Source organism: Penicillium antarcticum, assembly GCF_028974205.1.
Source record: "Penicillium antarcticum strain IBT 31339 chromosome Unknown utg000003l_segment0_segment0, whole genome shotgun sequence".
Classification (NCBI taxonomy): domain Eukaryota; kingdom Fungi; phylum Ascomycota; class Eurotiomycetes; order Eurotiales; family Aspergillaceae; genus Penicillium; species Penicillium antarcticum.
In genome coordinates this window covers 1,345,685-1,360,955 of record NW_026695301.1, presented here as the reverse complement: position 1 = coordinate 1,360,955, position 15,271 = coordinate 1,345,685, and the positions used below count along the sequence as shown (strand labels likewise).

General features: G+C 49.3%; 6 protein-coding genes across 6 annotated transcripts; 4 read left to right on the top strand and 2 right to left on the bottom strand.

Annotated features, from left to right (window-relative positions):
* Positions 1-1,391: 1,391 nt before the first annotated feature.
* Positions 1,392-1,719, bottom strand: N7508_003221 (uncharacterized protein; the record flags this gene model as incomplete). The annotated part of the gene is made up of 2 exons (XM_058461287.1): positions 1,392-1,572; positions 1,658-1,719. The coding sequence occupies 2 exons, from the start codon at positions 1,717-1,719 to the stop codon at positions 1,392-1,394; spliced, it is 243 nt and encodes an 80-aa protein (XP_058321864.1).
* Positions 1,720-3,149: 1,430 nt separating this feature from the next.
* Positions 3,150-5,393, top strand: N7508_003220 (uncharacterized protein; the record flags this gene model as incomplete). The annotated part of the gene is made up of 1 exon (XM_058461286.1): positions 3,150-5,393. The coding sequence occupies one exon, from the start codon at positions 3,150-3,152 to the stop codon at positions 5,391-5,393; it is 2,244 nt and encodes a 747-aa protein (XP_058321863.1).
* Positions 5,394-6,405: 1,012 nt separating this feature from the next.
* Positions 6,406-6,870, top strand: N7508_003219 (thioredoxin family protein; the record flags this gene model as incomplete). The annotated part of the gene is made up of 2 exons (XM_058461285.1): positions 6,406-6,428; positions 6,573-6,870. The coding sequence occupies 2 exons, from the start codon at positions 6,406-6,408 to the stop codon at positions 6,868-6,870; spliced, it is 321 nt and encodes a 106-aa protein (XP_058321862.1).
* A 3,078-nt stretch (positions 6,871-9,948) lies between these two features.
* N7508_003218 (MHYT domain-containing protein) lies at positions 9,949-12,466 on the top strand (the record flags this gene model as incomplete). Its single annotated transcript, XM_058461284.1, has 3 exons — positions 9,949-10,106; positions 10,182-10,746; positions 10,799-12,466. The coding sequence occupies 3 exons, from the start codon at positions 9,949-9,951 to the stop codon at positions 12,464-12,466; spliced, it is 2,391 nt and encodes a 796-aa protein (XP_058321861.1).
* Positions 12,467-12,950: 484 nt separating this feature from the next.
* N7508_003217 (OPI10 family protein) lies at positions 12,951-13,658 on the bottom strand (the record flags this gene model as incomplete). Its single annotated transcript, XM_058461283.1, has 1 exon — positions 12,951-13,658. One exon carries the CDS (start codon positions 13,656-13,658, stop codon positions 12,951-12,953), a length of 708 nt encoding a protein of 235 aa, XP_058321860.1.
* A 229-nt stretch (positions 13,659-13,887) lies between these two features.
* Positions 13,888-14,905, top strand: N7508_003216 (thiamine pyrophosphokinase-related protein; the record flags this gene model as incomplete). Its single annotated transcript, XM_058461282.1, has 2 exons — positions 13,888-13,928; positions 13,978-14,905. The coding sequence occupies 2 exons, from the start codon at positions 13,888-13,890 to the stop codon at positions 14,903-14,905; spliced, it is 969 nt and encodes a 322-aa protein (XP_058321859.1).
* Positions 14,906-15,271: the final 366 nt, after the last annotated feature.

The following is a 15,271-nucleotide window of genomic DNA, read 5'->3' as shown; positions in this document are numbered from 1 at the left end:
TAGTGTCCAACCCGATTCCAACCTTCTTTGACCTGTTTGGGCATTCTCGACCTCGTTAATTTAGGCACTTTGGTTTTAGGCTAAACCTCGTTGGTCCTGATCTCGATAACCAGTGACTCTTCAGATGTTTCCGCTGTTGATTTGTTGAGGCGCCAAGGCTCAGCTTAGGAGGTAATGTGATGTATCGTCGAGCGTATTCGATCGGACGACTGAGATCGGGGTTGATGGAGTCGTTGTATGAAACAATGCTTGATGTTTGATGATCCGTCCGTAAAAGATGATGGGCCCTAAGATGTCGTCTTGAGAGAAGGCGCGGTGGATCTCAACTTCAGGTCGGTTATTCTCAGGGCTTCAGTCCATGGCCACTGGTTACCTCTATGTATTCTGGATGGAAATTTGATGGAATCAAAGACAAGCTTAAGCTTTCATATGGTACAAAGTCACCACATAGCGAGTGACTTTACCCCCCTGCTCGTCAATCCACAATATCAGAAAGTAGGTCCACTTACTGGGCTCTCCTATCCCCTCTGATATAGATCTGCACACTCAAAACAAGATATCTGTTTGCCTCATATACGACGTGCTCTAGAACACTCAATAATCATGATACGGTGGAAACTACTGACAGAAACATCCATATTACATTCACATGCCAGACAATTGGACAATTGATATTCCATTGGACAAGTAACGACTGGATATACGAAGTACATTATTGGATATGATCAACATGACAGGCGAATGTTGACAACGGGCACGCGATACCTAAACAACTATTGTAAGTACGAACCCTTTGCACAATTCGGAGTAAAGAACTATCCCCAAACCAATAAATCAACAACAAAAACTAGCAGAAGAAAGGTCACCAGACTGCTTCACGATTGTGTCACTTGACCTAAATAACGTATTAAGCCACCTGGAAACAACCGGATGTCATCAGCAGCCAACCATTTCCAAGGCTTAGCCACCAAAAGAGGGAGCGACAGACCAAAAGCCTAGCAGACATCCGTACACAGTACAAATCGCAGTCCAAGTTCAAAGATCAACCAGCCCCACAAGTTCCAACCCCGCTCCCCCCGACCTTCATCTCAGATGCAAACACCCAAACTTGTACTTTAGAAAGTGAAATAACTTTTCCTTAAACCTATACCCTGCGCCCACGCGAATTGAAATCCAGTTCACCGGTTCCCTAGAGACACAGCCACATACGCCAGAGGCAGAATCAAAGCCACCACCACCGATCTGATCACCTGCCGCAGCATTCCGAGTCCCGTGTTACCGAGGGACATTACTGTGCCTACAATACACTACGCAACGCTGCAGCCTGAGACTATGGATGTCCAGCAGCTACCTACGAGACTCCAGCCTCACTCCCATACCTTCACCCGCACTCAGCACTTATCCCCGGGATCAGGATCGGGGGCCGGGTCCGCGGCCAAGTCCGATGCACGCGGTTTTAGCCCTGGCTCGTGGTCGATTCGCCGATTGCTGAGTCGACGGGGGAGTTGCAGGTATAGTGTGTTGGAGAGGGAGCCTAATCGGCTTCGGAAGAGGGTGAGCAATTGAGTTTCCCTAGAAGAAAGCATTGATGGGTTGGGCTGGGATTGATTGGGGTGGGCTGGTGCATATATATCTGAGTTGTCTGTCGGGATATTACCCGACATCGACATCGACATCGAGTTTGATTTCGATAGCCATTCGTTGAGAAACACCTGGCATGGGAGCGGAAGATGGCCGACGTGAGTTGGCAGATGTGTGTTATTTGTGGCATATTGGCGTTTGCTTTAGATCGGGTAGCGGCGTTGGTGTTCGGGGCGGTATTGTGTTGGCCGTTGTCTCTGATTTTTGGACTAGTTTCTTTTTAGTTTCTTTTTTGGCCAATTGTCAACTGTGTATATAAACTGGTCATTGGTTGTGATCAGTCGCCTTCGTGGCGAATTTCCAATGGTACATGCATAGTTGAATCGCCCCTTCCAAGGATCAGAGAGCGACCAAGAATAGATCAGGCATTATGCGGTGAGGGAGTCCGTTACACCCATACTGCAGGGCTTCAAGGGTGATCAAGTAGGAGTATTTATTCGGTAGTTAACCCCTTACCTTGATTGGTTAAGCTAATATTTTCAACTGTATGGGTTGTCGGTACAGAGGAGTTTGTCTGTTGGGGCATCTTCAAGGCTGACTAGGCGGTCACGAGAGAGAATAAATGAATGGCCCATTGTGGAACAATCTGAGACCCAACATGAGATTCCAAAGAGGGATGAAACAAAAGGCAAGGAGGGTTCTAGATCTTATCGAAGAACATGAGTGCATATGGCTTCCCTAACATGAAAATAATTGAAGAGTTACACAATCCTTCAATACAAGGATATTGAATAGAACTGGAGAAAAACACACAATACAAATGGGGAATCCACATCCCTATGACTCCAGTGGACTAATAGACTCGGCGAATTTCGCCGATCCTTCCACACAGTCCCAATCATTACCTGTTCTGACCTAGATCCTGTTCCGAGGAACTAGTCTCGCTCAATAGTGAGAGTTGAAGAATTTGCCGATTTCTTCTCAGATGACCTATGACCTACCCGGTAATATTGTCACGGTCAAAGATTGATTGTCTCTATTCCCGTGTCCAGAGAGGCTAAACCACTTCGGCTGGGTTCCACCGGGCGTTAACGGTGGCTTGGCTTCCCGTGTAGACGTTGAGCACGAGGTATGGTGAAGATAGTTGGATTGGGAAGCAATAAATCATGAGTTGGGGACCCGATTTAGGGTTAATAGGGCTCTGATGACCAGAATGACCCTGCCGATATTTACTTTGCAAGATGCAGTAGGGTGAATTATTCACCAATCCTCGCTGCGTCACTAAGTGGATATCCCCCACAGCTGCCAATTTCCAATAAACGAGGAATCTAGACGTGGTACGAAAGGTTCAGGTACCAGGTACCGTCACTGTTGTTGTATTTCTATAGGAATGCCAAGGCTCCAGGCCCTTTGTGTATTTTCTTTTCTTCCCTTCCTTTCCCTTTCCAACTCTCCTTCCTTCCCATGGCCCCTATCATTTCACTTTACTCCCACACTAGACCTCTTACTCTCCATGAGTTCAGTCAACCGGTCGTGTGACCCTGAGAGTGACTGATCATTTGGCCGTCATGGCGATATGGCCATTTGGCCGCAAGAACAAGCGGCATACCATCCAAGTCGATGGTGCCGAAGCCGCAGATCTCCAGTCGACGTTTGCTGAAGAGCCTACATTAGGCCGCAAACCTTCCCGTCATTCCAAACGCCCGAGCAACCGCACGTCAGCGGGTGAGGCCGCAGACAGCCGGCGCAGCTCTGCGCTCGTGCAGTCGAATCGACCTATCTCATCCCTGGACCGCCCTGCCTCCCTCGCCGATCACACGATGTCTCGCGAACATCCACCCTCTCGGGCCGCGTCATTACTCAAGCGCAAACCGAGTCAAAATGGTCCGAATAAACTTCGTCGGAGGCTCAGCAAGCGCAAGGCCCATGAGATCATGCGGGAGCGGGAGATTCGCATGTTGTCGTCTACCCCGATCGACATCCCTCCCCATTCAACCGACTATGGACTGGAACACCGCCGGCGAAAGGCAAACGGAAGACGTGCCGACCGGTATATGTCTGACATCAGCCTCTCGATCCGGGACTCCGCTACCTCATCCACGTCTGACATTTCTGACCCTTACACGTACAAGGTCAATGCCTTTGCCGCCCTGACTCCTCGCCCTGTTGTTCGCTATGTGGAAGCCCCGCGTCTGCAGACCGCTCGAAGCAGTAACCCCCCGGCGTCCAGTCGACAGGATAGGGAGCGTCTCAAGGCGATGACTATGTCTGAGGAGGATCTTTACTACTCGAAGCGACGCGTCAACGAACTCGCTGATTCATTAGATGCCGGTGCTCTCCGCGAATTACTCGACCGAGACCGTCGTCGTCGGGAAAAGAAGCAGATGGACGACCAGGAGAAGCTTAGGCGTAAGCTGCAGGAAAGAGCCGATGCACAACAAGCAGCCGATGAGCAAAAGGCCTCACAACCTGAACCGCAGCCTGAAACACAGCCCGAACCCGAATTACAACCCGAACCTGAACACACCCAACCACCTGTCGCCGAACCCCGGCCGACCCATGAGGTTATTCTCGAAGAAATGCAGGAGGATACCCAGGAGGACGCACCGGTCGAACGCACTGCTACGGAAACTGGGTCATGGTTACGGGGAGCTTCCAGGACCAGCATTTACACTGGACGCGACTCGCTGGACTCACGGGTTGTTGGAAACATGGACGATGGTTCTGTGCGGGAACACAGATTGATCCAGCGCCCCAGCTTTGCGCCGTCACACGATATCACAATGTCCCGAACTACTCTCTCGCCTTCCCACTCGTCTCTCCGGCAAGGGCTCAGTAGCCCAAGTCACTCCCAAACCTTTGGAGCCGGTTCCACATCGGACATCTCCAAGGGCGTTGACTCAGAACGCCGACTCTCTGACACCAGCGGTCGCCGGGGTAATGCAATCACCTCCCTGTTCCGACGTGGTTCCTCCCGTATCAAACGACGATACAAAGAACGCTTCCAGGACGCTTCTCCAGAAGAGTCCAACACCTCCCATGAATCTTTCTACAAAATCCAAACGCAATCATCACCCCCTCCGCCCTCGATTATCCCCCCCAGACTTCTCGTTCCCACCAACCCTATCAAGCGTTCCCAATCCAAGTTCACTGAACACTTTGGCGACGAGCCTCTGTCACCTCCGGATTCACGTCTGCAGTCGCCAGATATTCCTGAAGAAGTGTCGGAGACTATTGACAATGAAGAGCCAGCTTTGCGGGGTCCGACGCCCAGCGCCGCTGTTGACATTCAAAATCCGAAGCGACGTCACCACCGGTCATGGACTGCGGAAAGCTTTGATGCCGAGTCCGACAATGTGCCTCTATCACAATCTCTTGCCTCTATCGATTCTGAAGGATCTTGGATGTCAGGCCAGTTCTTTAAGCGGATGTCGCAAAAGCCCAGTAGTCCTGTCCGGACCAACCTGAACTCGTTTGGGCCAACTGAAGAGGATGGCCCGGAAGATGGCCTCGAAGCCGATTCAATTGACGAGTCTCGCCGTCCCAGCAGCAATGTTCTGGGCGAAACAAACTATCAAAATGAAACAACACCGGAAGCCAGCAACCTTGCCGAAACCTGGCACAACGAAGTTGGCCGTCGTCCAGTTCTTGTGAACCCTGCAGTCCGGCCCAAGTCCACCCAAGGAATGCTCCGAGGTATTCCCTCTCTTTCACCAATCTCGGCGGAAGAAGACTATGTCATGGAAGAGACATCCCCTACTGAACTGCAAAGAGTCCCCAGCGCCAAAGCTGAGATTGGATATGCAGAGTAGGCAGGGACGATTCATGTCATATTCCATGCAAAAGGGCCTGACCTACAGTCTGCCTATTGCAAGTCATTGATCAGTCAACATCTTGACTCGTCTATCTGACTAAATTGTCATTCCTTAAACATTTTTCCTTTGTCACTTTCCTTTGTCAGACCCATCTGTGATCAAAGTTGCTCTTGGCCATGTGTACGATTTCTGATATTCCTGCCCTGTACCCATTATTGCTTGGTTTGACTGCTAAGTGTCTTTCGATTTTGTTGATACCCCTTTCGCCCCCTGTTACCAGCACATGTTTCCATTGCTTTGCTTTAAATATCCCGATAAATTACCACTTCTTGCACATAAGTCTTGGCTTCGCCATCTTGTTTATCTACCTTTCTTCCTTGCTGATATTAATAAACATCTATCTATGTATGACTTAGCATGTTGTTCCACTATACGTATAGACGAATGCGATTTGCCACATGACGCCATCTAGAAATCTAATCTGATTACAATTAAATCCATATAGATCCTGACATATGGAATAAATCATATTGATCCTCTAGTTAAAACCAATGCTAAAATCGGCGGTACAACCTGTCAGTCCAGACACCGTCCAATTCGTAAGCACGATCACGTCATCCACCCCTGTCTCTGGCCTCCGAGAACTGGAACATCGGCATCTGGACATCTTCACCCATTGACACCAACCTGACAAATCTCACCATGACTACCGTAAGTCCTCTGTCACTCCGGAGTGCCACCTGGACCCCCATTGGCTATTCCCCCTACCCAGTCATCAATGCCCTATCCCGACTCCGACAGCTCCAGAGTCTTCTCCATTATTCATCTTACATAAGCGTTCCTCGCCGAACGTCATGGCCCTATAAAAACCCAGAGCCCCTCCGTTAGCCCCTCTTACTTAATTTTAACACAGTTCATGTCCCGCTTCTCTCCTCTTCTCAAGACTCTTCGTCCTCACCGTTCTTTCTCTACTACCCCGGTTACTCGCTTCGCGCCTTCTTCTCTCAAAATGGGTGTTATTCAGATCAAGACGTGAGTTCTATACCACTACCACCTCCCAGCAGCAACCCCACGGGAGTGATTTGCATGAGCAGATCATACCCAACTACCCCAATCCCACTCCCACGTCAAACTCCAAACACACACAGAATATAGTTAACAAAAATTGAACAATAGTCCTGAGGAGTACAAGACCAAGGTCACAGACGCCCAAGGCCCCGTCATCGTCGACTTCTTCGCCACATGGTGCGGTCCCTGCAAGGCCGTCTCCCCCCTTTTGGAGAAGCTGAGCGACGCCAACACCAACGTCGAGTTCTACAAGGTTGACGTCGATGAGCTTGCTACCGTTGCCGCTGACAACGGTGTCTCTGCCATGCCTACTTTCCACTTCTACAACAAGGGCGAGCGTATTCAGGAAGTCAAGGGTGCTAACCCTCCCGCTATCCAGGCTGGTTTGCAGGCTGTTCTTGCTTAGATTATGCCTGGCGAATTGATATGATGTGAATTGCGATATTCTTTTGTCTAGGTTTTTTGGGTTTGATCGAGATATTGAATACCATTTTTGATTACTGCCTATCTTTGTTTTGACCTTGGTGGGGGTTTTTTTCCGGCTGTGTCAAGTTATGTTGCTATTTAGAGTGGCGTTTCGAAGTGCGTAGCCATGTTGTTTGAGATCGTGTCGCGAGTACAAGGCCAAGTCGCGACAAGAATGGAAGTTGACTACTAGGGCACTGTGTTTTCAATTCTCAATCCCGGGGACTAAGAGAGTTCACAGTCTTATGCCGCCTAACATTTACTGCTTGCACTTGCATAAAACTCGTCTCGTGGTATGCACGTAGCCTGTGCTGTCGTGTGGATATGCAAGCTCGCAACAAGCGACAAGGATGAATACTAGCTCTTCTTTAATATCAAATCTTCAGTTCTCAATCCTAGAAACTGGAATGGAAAGAGTTCTCAGAAAGCATACAACTTTTGGGAAGTTGTTGCTTACACAAGTACTATCTTGCAGCATGCATGCAAGTCGTTCAACAGGACTGACCTGCATCATTCTGCATCGAAATTCCCCGCAATTATATCATACAGTTCACATTCACCAGCTCAGGTGTAAGACTCATACTCTAGAGATACATAGTGGCAATTGCCTCTGCAAACTAAGGCGCACTGTTTACTCTAGACCTCATATTTAGACAAACGCCCCATTTATCCGACGCATCCATCCACCAGAGGAGAAATACGAACCTCCCAACCTCACGACGACCTCGCGTCCATAATTGGTCAATTTCCCTAGAACAGATAGAACAATCAATCTAAATTTACTCTAAACCACCAGCCCCAAAACCAAGTAAACCCCTAAGGCGCCCGTCACCCCAAAGCCTCATAAACAAGACCAGAGCAAAATGATACATACAAACCTTCCAAGAATCATGAAAGAAATGGTTTTCACACCCTCCTCCCCGAAGCCACAATTCCCAAATTTACGAACAGCAAACCTAGTCACACAGGTGACTTCTCACCGGGACAGCCGTTCCATATTCCATATACTGTACCTATCTCACGCCAAACACGCCCACCTACGCACTCGCCATGCGATTGACAGGCCCATGCTAGCGAGGCCATGGCTGAAGTGAAAGAGTTCTTCGTGCGCTCTGTGGTGTTCGGAGTGATACCTCATATGCAGCAGTCTGTATACAGTACTGCACAGTGAGTGGGTGCAGTTTGCATTCCCACCGAAGTCGACCCTGCAAGCCCTGCAAGCCCTGCATACCTGTCGAAAGCAATCGTGAACTTTCTGCAGGTGGCAACAAACAGGCTGATAAGGTCACATGCCAAGGAAGGCGAAAGTGAGAGTGAAAGTGTTCGTTCTAGCCGACGCTACGATCGAATTTGTGGGTTCGGCGGGTGCCGAGATTAGACTGATCAATTCTTTCCTTTCTAATGTGCAGTACACTGGTAACTGGCAGTAATGATAGTATGTTTGTCACATTCCATCATCTATAATTATATAATTAATTCCATCTGCAAAGTGCAGTAGGTGGCCCAAGAGATATGCGAAACGCATTAAAGCGAGCGGGATAAATAAGAATCAAATGAAACAAAGGAAAAAAAAAAAAAAAAGGGAAAACGCCCACCGGAGTCCCGGAACTAGCGCGATAGATCGATCCCACTCTTCTGACTGGAACTTGCCGAATAGAAGAGAAATGGGTCTGATTTCCCTTCTTCTCTACCGACAAAAAGGTGATTTGAGGCAATCTCCACTAACTCAACTAGGTTGGTCCATCTACTCTTCTATACTATATATGATTTCGTTCTCTACCCGAGGTGTGACCCTAGCTGTGCTACCCCTGTCTAGTCCTCTCTAGTACTAGATAGTAGTTGCTCGGGGGCGGCAGGATCATAATCCCGGATTTCAAATATAGATCAATATATTATTTGTTAGCACGAACTGGTTTTTTTTCCTTGGCCAGCCATATACCCTGTCAGACAGGTTCTGTCCGAGGTGTTCGTGTTCGATTACTTCTGGCGATGTGATTTATCGCCGGATTGCTTTGACTTGTATATCCGGATGAACGGTCCGTAGTTGAACACGGACAGTTTCCAGTATGCTTGTGTGATGTGAGAGAGGTCTCCTCTGTTATCCATATTCTGAAATTCACAGACGTTGACTCCATCTACTTTTCCTTGTGGGGCTGGACTGGCGCAGCTGAGCTTGGGCAGATATAGATTAATTGTTCGGGCCATATTTACCCACACATTTATGATGATGATTCAAGTATGCTTCGGAGGTACCGATAGCGATAGAACATCAAGGAATTCACGGGGTTTCCACGGTTGCAACAATGTGATTATTAGATTCATAGTAGACGGAGCACTAGCCTGGCTATCAGCGCACGGGCATAGTTCCCATTCCGCCCGATCAGATCTAGATCTCGCGAATAGCATCGCCGCACTGACATGCTCGCTTCCAAACTCCACAGACAGCTGAGCAAAATGGATCCCCAAGCCCCATCCCATCACCCACGCTGCTGGATCAGATTGATTAATCCGAAACTTTTTTCAGCAGGCACCTCGGCATTTACTTTCTAGGGCCAGACTATAACGTTAGTAGCCTTGACAATCTACTGCCACGCGAATCTGGGTGTGGCCCTGGCCGGAGCTAACATCGCTTAGATCGAGGGCTCCATATGCACGTCGTACACGTCCACTCCATTCGCTGTGAGGCTTGGGTCGGAGGATTTTGCTGTCCCTGGAGCTAGAATCTGCGTGTTGAGGCGTTTGTGGAGGGATCCGGTTATTTGGTTCTTATAAGATGCTTACGCCTGGCTGCTTTTCAATCCCTACCTCCAGCTTGGATTACTAGGATCTTTCTTTTCTCTCACCCTCTCTCCATATACCGTATACACTCCCTCTACATGCTATTCTCTATGTCGTCCATTTGATATCTATATACCCCGCTCGAGTGTCTATTACGCCAATCTCTGGTTCTTCGTCCCAACCGATGCCCGAATAGGGCTACCATTTCTTCACTTTCCTTTCTTTCTTTTCTATACTCCAAATGTCGAACTCAACTCATCATGCGTCGGAGGAGCCGGTGGTTCATGTGTCATATCTGGCTGGGTATATTATCCTGTCATATGTGATCAGCGCTATGGGATGTGCAACCACACTGGAGCTTCTCCACCGGCGGACATCAAGATCCGGTCTATACAACTGGTTCGTGAATAACCCATGGTTCTCTACTTTGCCAGTGAAACCATGACTTCCAGTTTATATACTAACGCCAACAAGGTATCTTCTCCTCACATCTTCAATCACTATGGGCGGTATCGGAATCTGGTGTATGCATTTCATCGGCAACCGCGCCATCGTCCTCGGAAGCGGCGAAGGAAATATTCAAATCTTATACAACGTCGCCTTCACCGGTACCTCATTCGCACTTCCAGTGGCAGTACTATTATTCGCCTTCTACGCCATCGGCGTCGAGGAAAAGGCTGGATATATTCGAATCATGATAGGAGGACTGCTGACTGGCAGTTCTGTCTGTGGAATGCACTACGTCGGTCAACTTGGTATCTCCAATTATCGCTGCTCCTACCACCCCGCCAATGTAGTTGGATCGGCTATAATCGCCATCTTTTCCAGTACGACTGCTCTGGGCATCTTTTTCCGGTGGAGGGCGTCTTGGACGGATAGCTGGTGGAGACGTGGGCTTTGTGCTTGTCTTCTTGCTGGTGCTGTCTCTGGTATGCATTGGACTGCTGCTGTTGGCACAATCTATCGCGATCATGATCAGAATATCTCCCATGGGACGCAACTGTCCAGGAGTCAGGTTGTTATAATCTGTGCTGTTTTGGTACGTAGTGGATGGTTCTATGCTGAGAAGAGTGTTTGCTAATATTGACTAGGCCTGCGTTGCTTGTGTGATCTTGTCTGCTTGTGCTATTGTCGCCGGTAGCAATCGCCGAAAGTCGACTACCCGTGCTCATCAGCTTGTTCTCGCTTGTGCCTATTTCGACCCTACTGGACGAGTCATGGTTACACCTCAAGCTCTGTTCCCGACGCGCAAGATCGTTGATCATTATATTGGACGTACGTTCAAGGACGACGATCTCACTCGCACTCATCCTACCTTTTTGTGGGCTTTTAGGGCTACTCGCAACTGGCCTGTCATCAAAGATCTTGTTCCCTTCATGCGGAATCGCCTGGATTCTGAGGGACGCGCTATTCAGCAACATATGCTTTCTCGAGGAGTGTTCATGGACAAAGAGACTGAGTTGCAGACTGATTTTGATACTTTGTTCAAACAACTGTTCTGTGTCACGGCCCAAGAGCTTTCCGAGGAGCTTCGTCAGCCTCTACAGGATCTGGGCACGCTTTACGACGATGTCCTGTCTACAGCAATCCCCGTCTCACGTCTCTCCCGTGCAATGGGCCGGTCATCCCTCCGCACCGGCAAAGGTCAGTTGATGTTCACCGTCCGTCAGCTCCAGAAAAATGAAGCAGCAAGACTCGCCTCTCAAGGCTTCCGATTCGCAACAATTGAACACGTAACCTCAACGATCTCTCGCCGCATTCACGTCCCAGAGGCAAGCTTAACCAGCTCCCTCCGCGACATGCGCGACTACGCCAGCTCAAGCCGCGGCTTCGAAGAAGGCGTCCACCTAATCTCCTTCGTCATGCGACCCTCAATCCACGATCACTTCGAAATCCTTACAGTAAAAGGAATCGGCAACCCGCTCCCATCCTCAACTCTCCCGATAAAAAACCTCCAAGTGCAACACCTCGAACTTCTCTCGCACATGGAAGGCTGGTCAATGACAGCCTGCCTCCGCTACCTATCATCACCAGCAGCATCGCAAACCTTCCCCAACCTCTCCGAATTCCGCAACCACCTCTCCAAATCAATCGCCTCCCTCTCCAAATCCCTCCCACAAGACATGCGCTCCGCAGCTCAACTCTCCGCCCGCCCCCTATCAGCACCCTGTCGCACCCGCCCCTTCTCAGCCTCCACCTCCAAAGAAGAAATCCCCCAATCAAACTGCGCCCTCATTACCTTCTGCGTCGTCGGCACTCTAGACACCCAAGTCCCAAACCCAGACTACATCTTCACCCCGCTCCGCCTCTTCCGCGTGCAACAACAAGTCAACGACAACACAGCCGACAGAGAAGGCTTCGCACGCGAGCTAGGCCAAGAACTCTTCTGCACAGATGTTCGTTCAGGCAGTTCAGCCACAGAATCAGACATCGCCTCTTCAGCCCGCATGGCGATTTCCCGTCTTTGGCCTCATCGCGCTGGACACTCTCATTCGATGACGTCGCAGGAATCACTCGTCGAGCCTGTTGCTACCGCGCTTGGCGATATTACTGTTCATAAGGAGGTGCGCGTTGATGTTACTCGTCTTCATGAGACTAGTAATGCGCTGGGCAGTGAGGCGAAGACTATTGTTGCGGCTGGCGAGGTGCCTACTACGCCGTTGACTTATGTTGATGAGCTGTATAGTCTTTGTTATGCGCCTGGTTTGAGGTTGAGACCTGATTCGTCGTTGCATCATCATCAACGGATTAGTTTGTAAAATCTGCTTCTTGGGTTATGCGTTATGTGAATATATGACTGGATTAGGGCTAGCTTTGGATTGGGATTATCTACGGGGTTTTTTTCTCTTGTTTCTCGCTTGAGATATCAGCGTTTGGTTTGATTTGTATATATAATGCTTTGGATGGGTACATAACGAACAGCTCATGACAATATTCGATGTATCACTGTACACGTACACTGAGCTTGGAAAGTCTCGTTGGATTGTATATCACACTCGATTTAGGTATACAAAATTATTAGAACTCATATGAAAAAGCATAATATCGTCACACGTATCAAAACACATCTGGAAGAAAAGGACAGTCGCTCAATCCTAAATGCAAGAGATACAATACATCCTGCTCTCACCACACAACCTAACATCAGAGCAGCGAACACATCATATCATGAACAAGAAACACACACACTACAGGAGTCCCCATGCCATTCCATCCTCCAATCATAATCTCCAGTTCTCCAGCTCACGAATTAGCATTAGGATCCTGACGCTCCAAGAATGTGGGATCAACATCAATCCTCCGCTCAAACTTAGCCCACCAATCGCGGAAACTCTTTAGCGGCACAACATCCTGCCCCTTATCTGACTCTGCGAAACTAGCCAGGAAGTTAAATGCACTCCCAATAATCCGTTGCGCAAGCACCTTAGTCGAGATCTGCCTCTGTGCAGATCCAGAGCCCTGCATAACCATAGCCGTGGAGCTTGATCCAGAACCAGAGGCTGCGGACGCAATCTCTGTTTCAAGCGCAGCAAGTTGCGGCGCAATAGCTTGCACCTCTTCGATCGAGATTCCGAGTGTTAAAACGCCGCCGGCGCCATTGCTCCCGCCTTCATCGAGCATGTCGTCTTCTTCTTCGGCTTCCGTGCGCCCTGTGCCTACCGGGTTGGGTGGTCTAACAGTGAAGATTCCGGACGGCTTTTCATTTGCTAGTGCGCCTATGAAGCGGAAATCGGTTGGTTGGCCTGTTGTCGGGTCTGGGAGTTGGGCGTAGATTGCCGCGCCTGTATTGGGTGGGAGGATTGTTCCCGGCAAGAGGAAGACGACTAATTCGCTGAATGTTGGACTCAATGGGATTGTGAAGGCGAATTTGGTGGCTTGGCCGTTTGGTTGGCTGTCTACTGCGACTATGTCCGTTAGGCATGGTCGGCCTGGGATCACAACGGAGAACATGGTGTGGTGGAATGTGTATGTCGAGTGCGTGGGTTGGAGGGTGTCGGTGTGTCGTGGGCTTTTGTAAAGAGCTGTGAGGAGCTGTGAGGAGAGGAGGAAGCTGTCTTTGACCTGTTTTTCGGAGTGACATAAGAGAGGCCCTTATCGGGCTGATAAGGGCTTGGTTTGGCTTTGACTTCACTTGAGACAACTTTAGAAGACATTGCTTTGTATTGGCATTACTGGCATCATGGGCAAGTCGAACTTGGATCTGGTCGGCGAATGCGACAAGTATGGATCCCTCTTTCATTACCGTCATACCTAGCTAATGCCGTGCCAGTTTCCCCTACTATGAAGATGACCGTGTCGCATACACAGCCAACCTCACCAACTACCACGCCTTCAAAGTCGCCGGCTACGACGCAACCTTAGGCTACATCCTCAATGCAGTAGTCGAAAAGTTCCCCTGGCCTCAAAACTGCTGGTCAATAGACTCAACCGCACGCACCGTGACACTAGTAGCACCAGCAGACGCCGACCCCGCACACCGCAGCAAGCTCGTCGCAGAGAGCATCGCCGAAGCAGTCCGACAAGACAAATTTGAAGTTCTCCGCGGATGGCGGAACGAAAAATACCCCGTGTACGGCCCAGGCGGGGAATTCATCCTGGAAATGGAACGTAGTGCCTCCCCACTCTTCGGCATTGTCTCCTATGGCGCCCATATGACCTGCTACGTGGAAGATGAGGGAGGCCTAAAAATTTGGGTCCCACGCCGCGCAAAGACTAAGCAGACCTACCCAAGCCTGTTAGACAACACCGTCGCCGGCGGAATGTGCACAGATGAGAAACCATTCGAATGCATCGTCCGCGAAGCAATGGAAGAAGCCTCCCTCCCCGAAGCAGCCGTCCGAGCTGCCACTGTTTCCAGCGGCTGTGTGACATACTCTCATGTTCGGGATGCGCGCGCTGGCGGTGAGACGGGCCTGATTCAGCCTGAGGTGGAGTATGTTTATGATTTGAAGCTGGATGCATCGACTATTCCTCAGCCTGGCGATAACGAGGTTGAGGAGTTCAAGTTGCTTTCTATTCCTGAGGTTCAGGCGGCTCTTGCGCGTGGCGAGTTCAAGCCGAATTGTGCTAATATTATGATTGATTTCTTTATTCGGCATGGTTATCTTACTGCTGAGAACGAACCTGATTTCTTGCAGATTGTTGCGAGGTTGCATCGCAGGTTGGAGTATCCTACTGCTTCGCATTGTTTGAGATAGATTTGGATTGATACAGTACATATTGCATATGAATTTCACATTTCTTATAGCCGTTTTTCATGTTTACCTTTGCATTCCCTTCCTGCCACTTTTCCTCTTCTCGTGCCATGGGCGATATCTACTTATTTATCTCAAGGAGCTCCTTACACCCAGGGAATATGCTATTCTGTTTCGCTCTACGCTATAAACAAATCAGGCCTGTTTCGTATGAATCTGAATCTTGATCTCTGGTGGCTGGTACCCGATTTAGAGAGGAACTCGGATGACGAGCTATGTCAACAAATCCCTTGAGTGTTTCTTCTTGCGCTAAGTGCCCTCTTGGGATAATATCCAGCTCGAGATAGCAATATCTTTTGGTTCCATGTG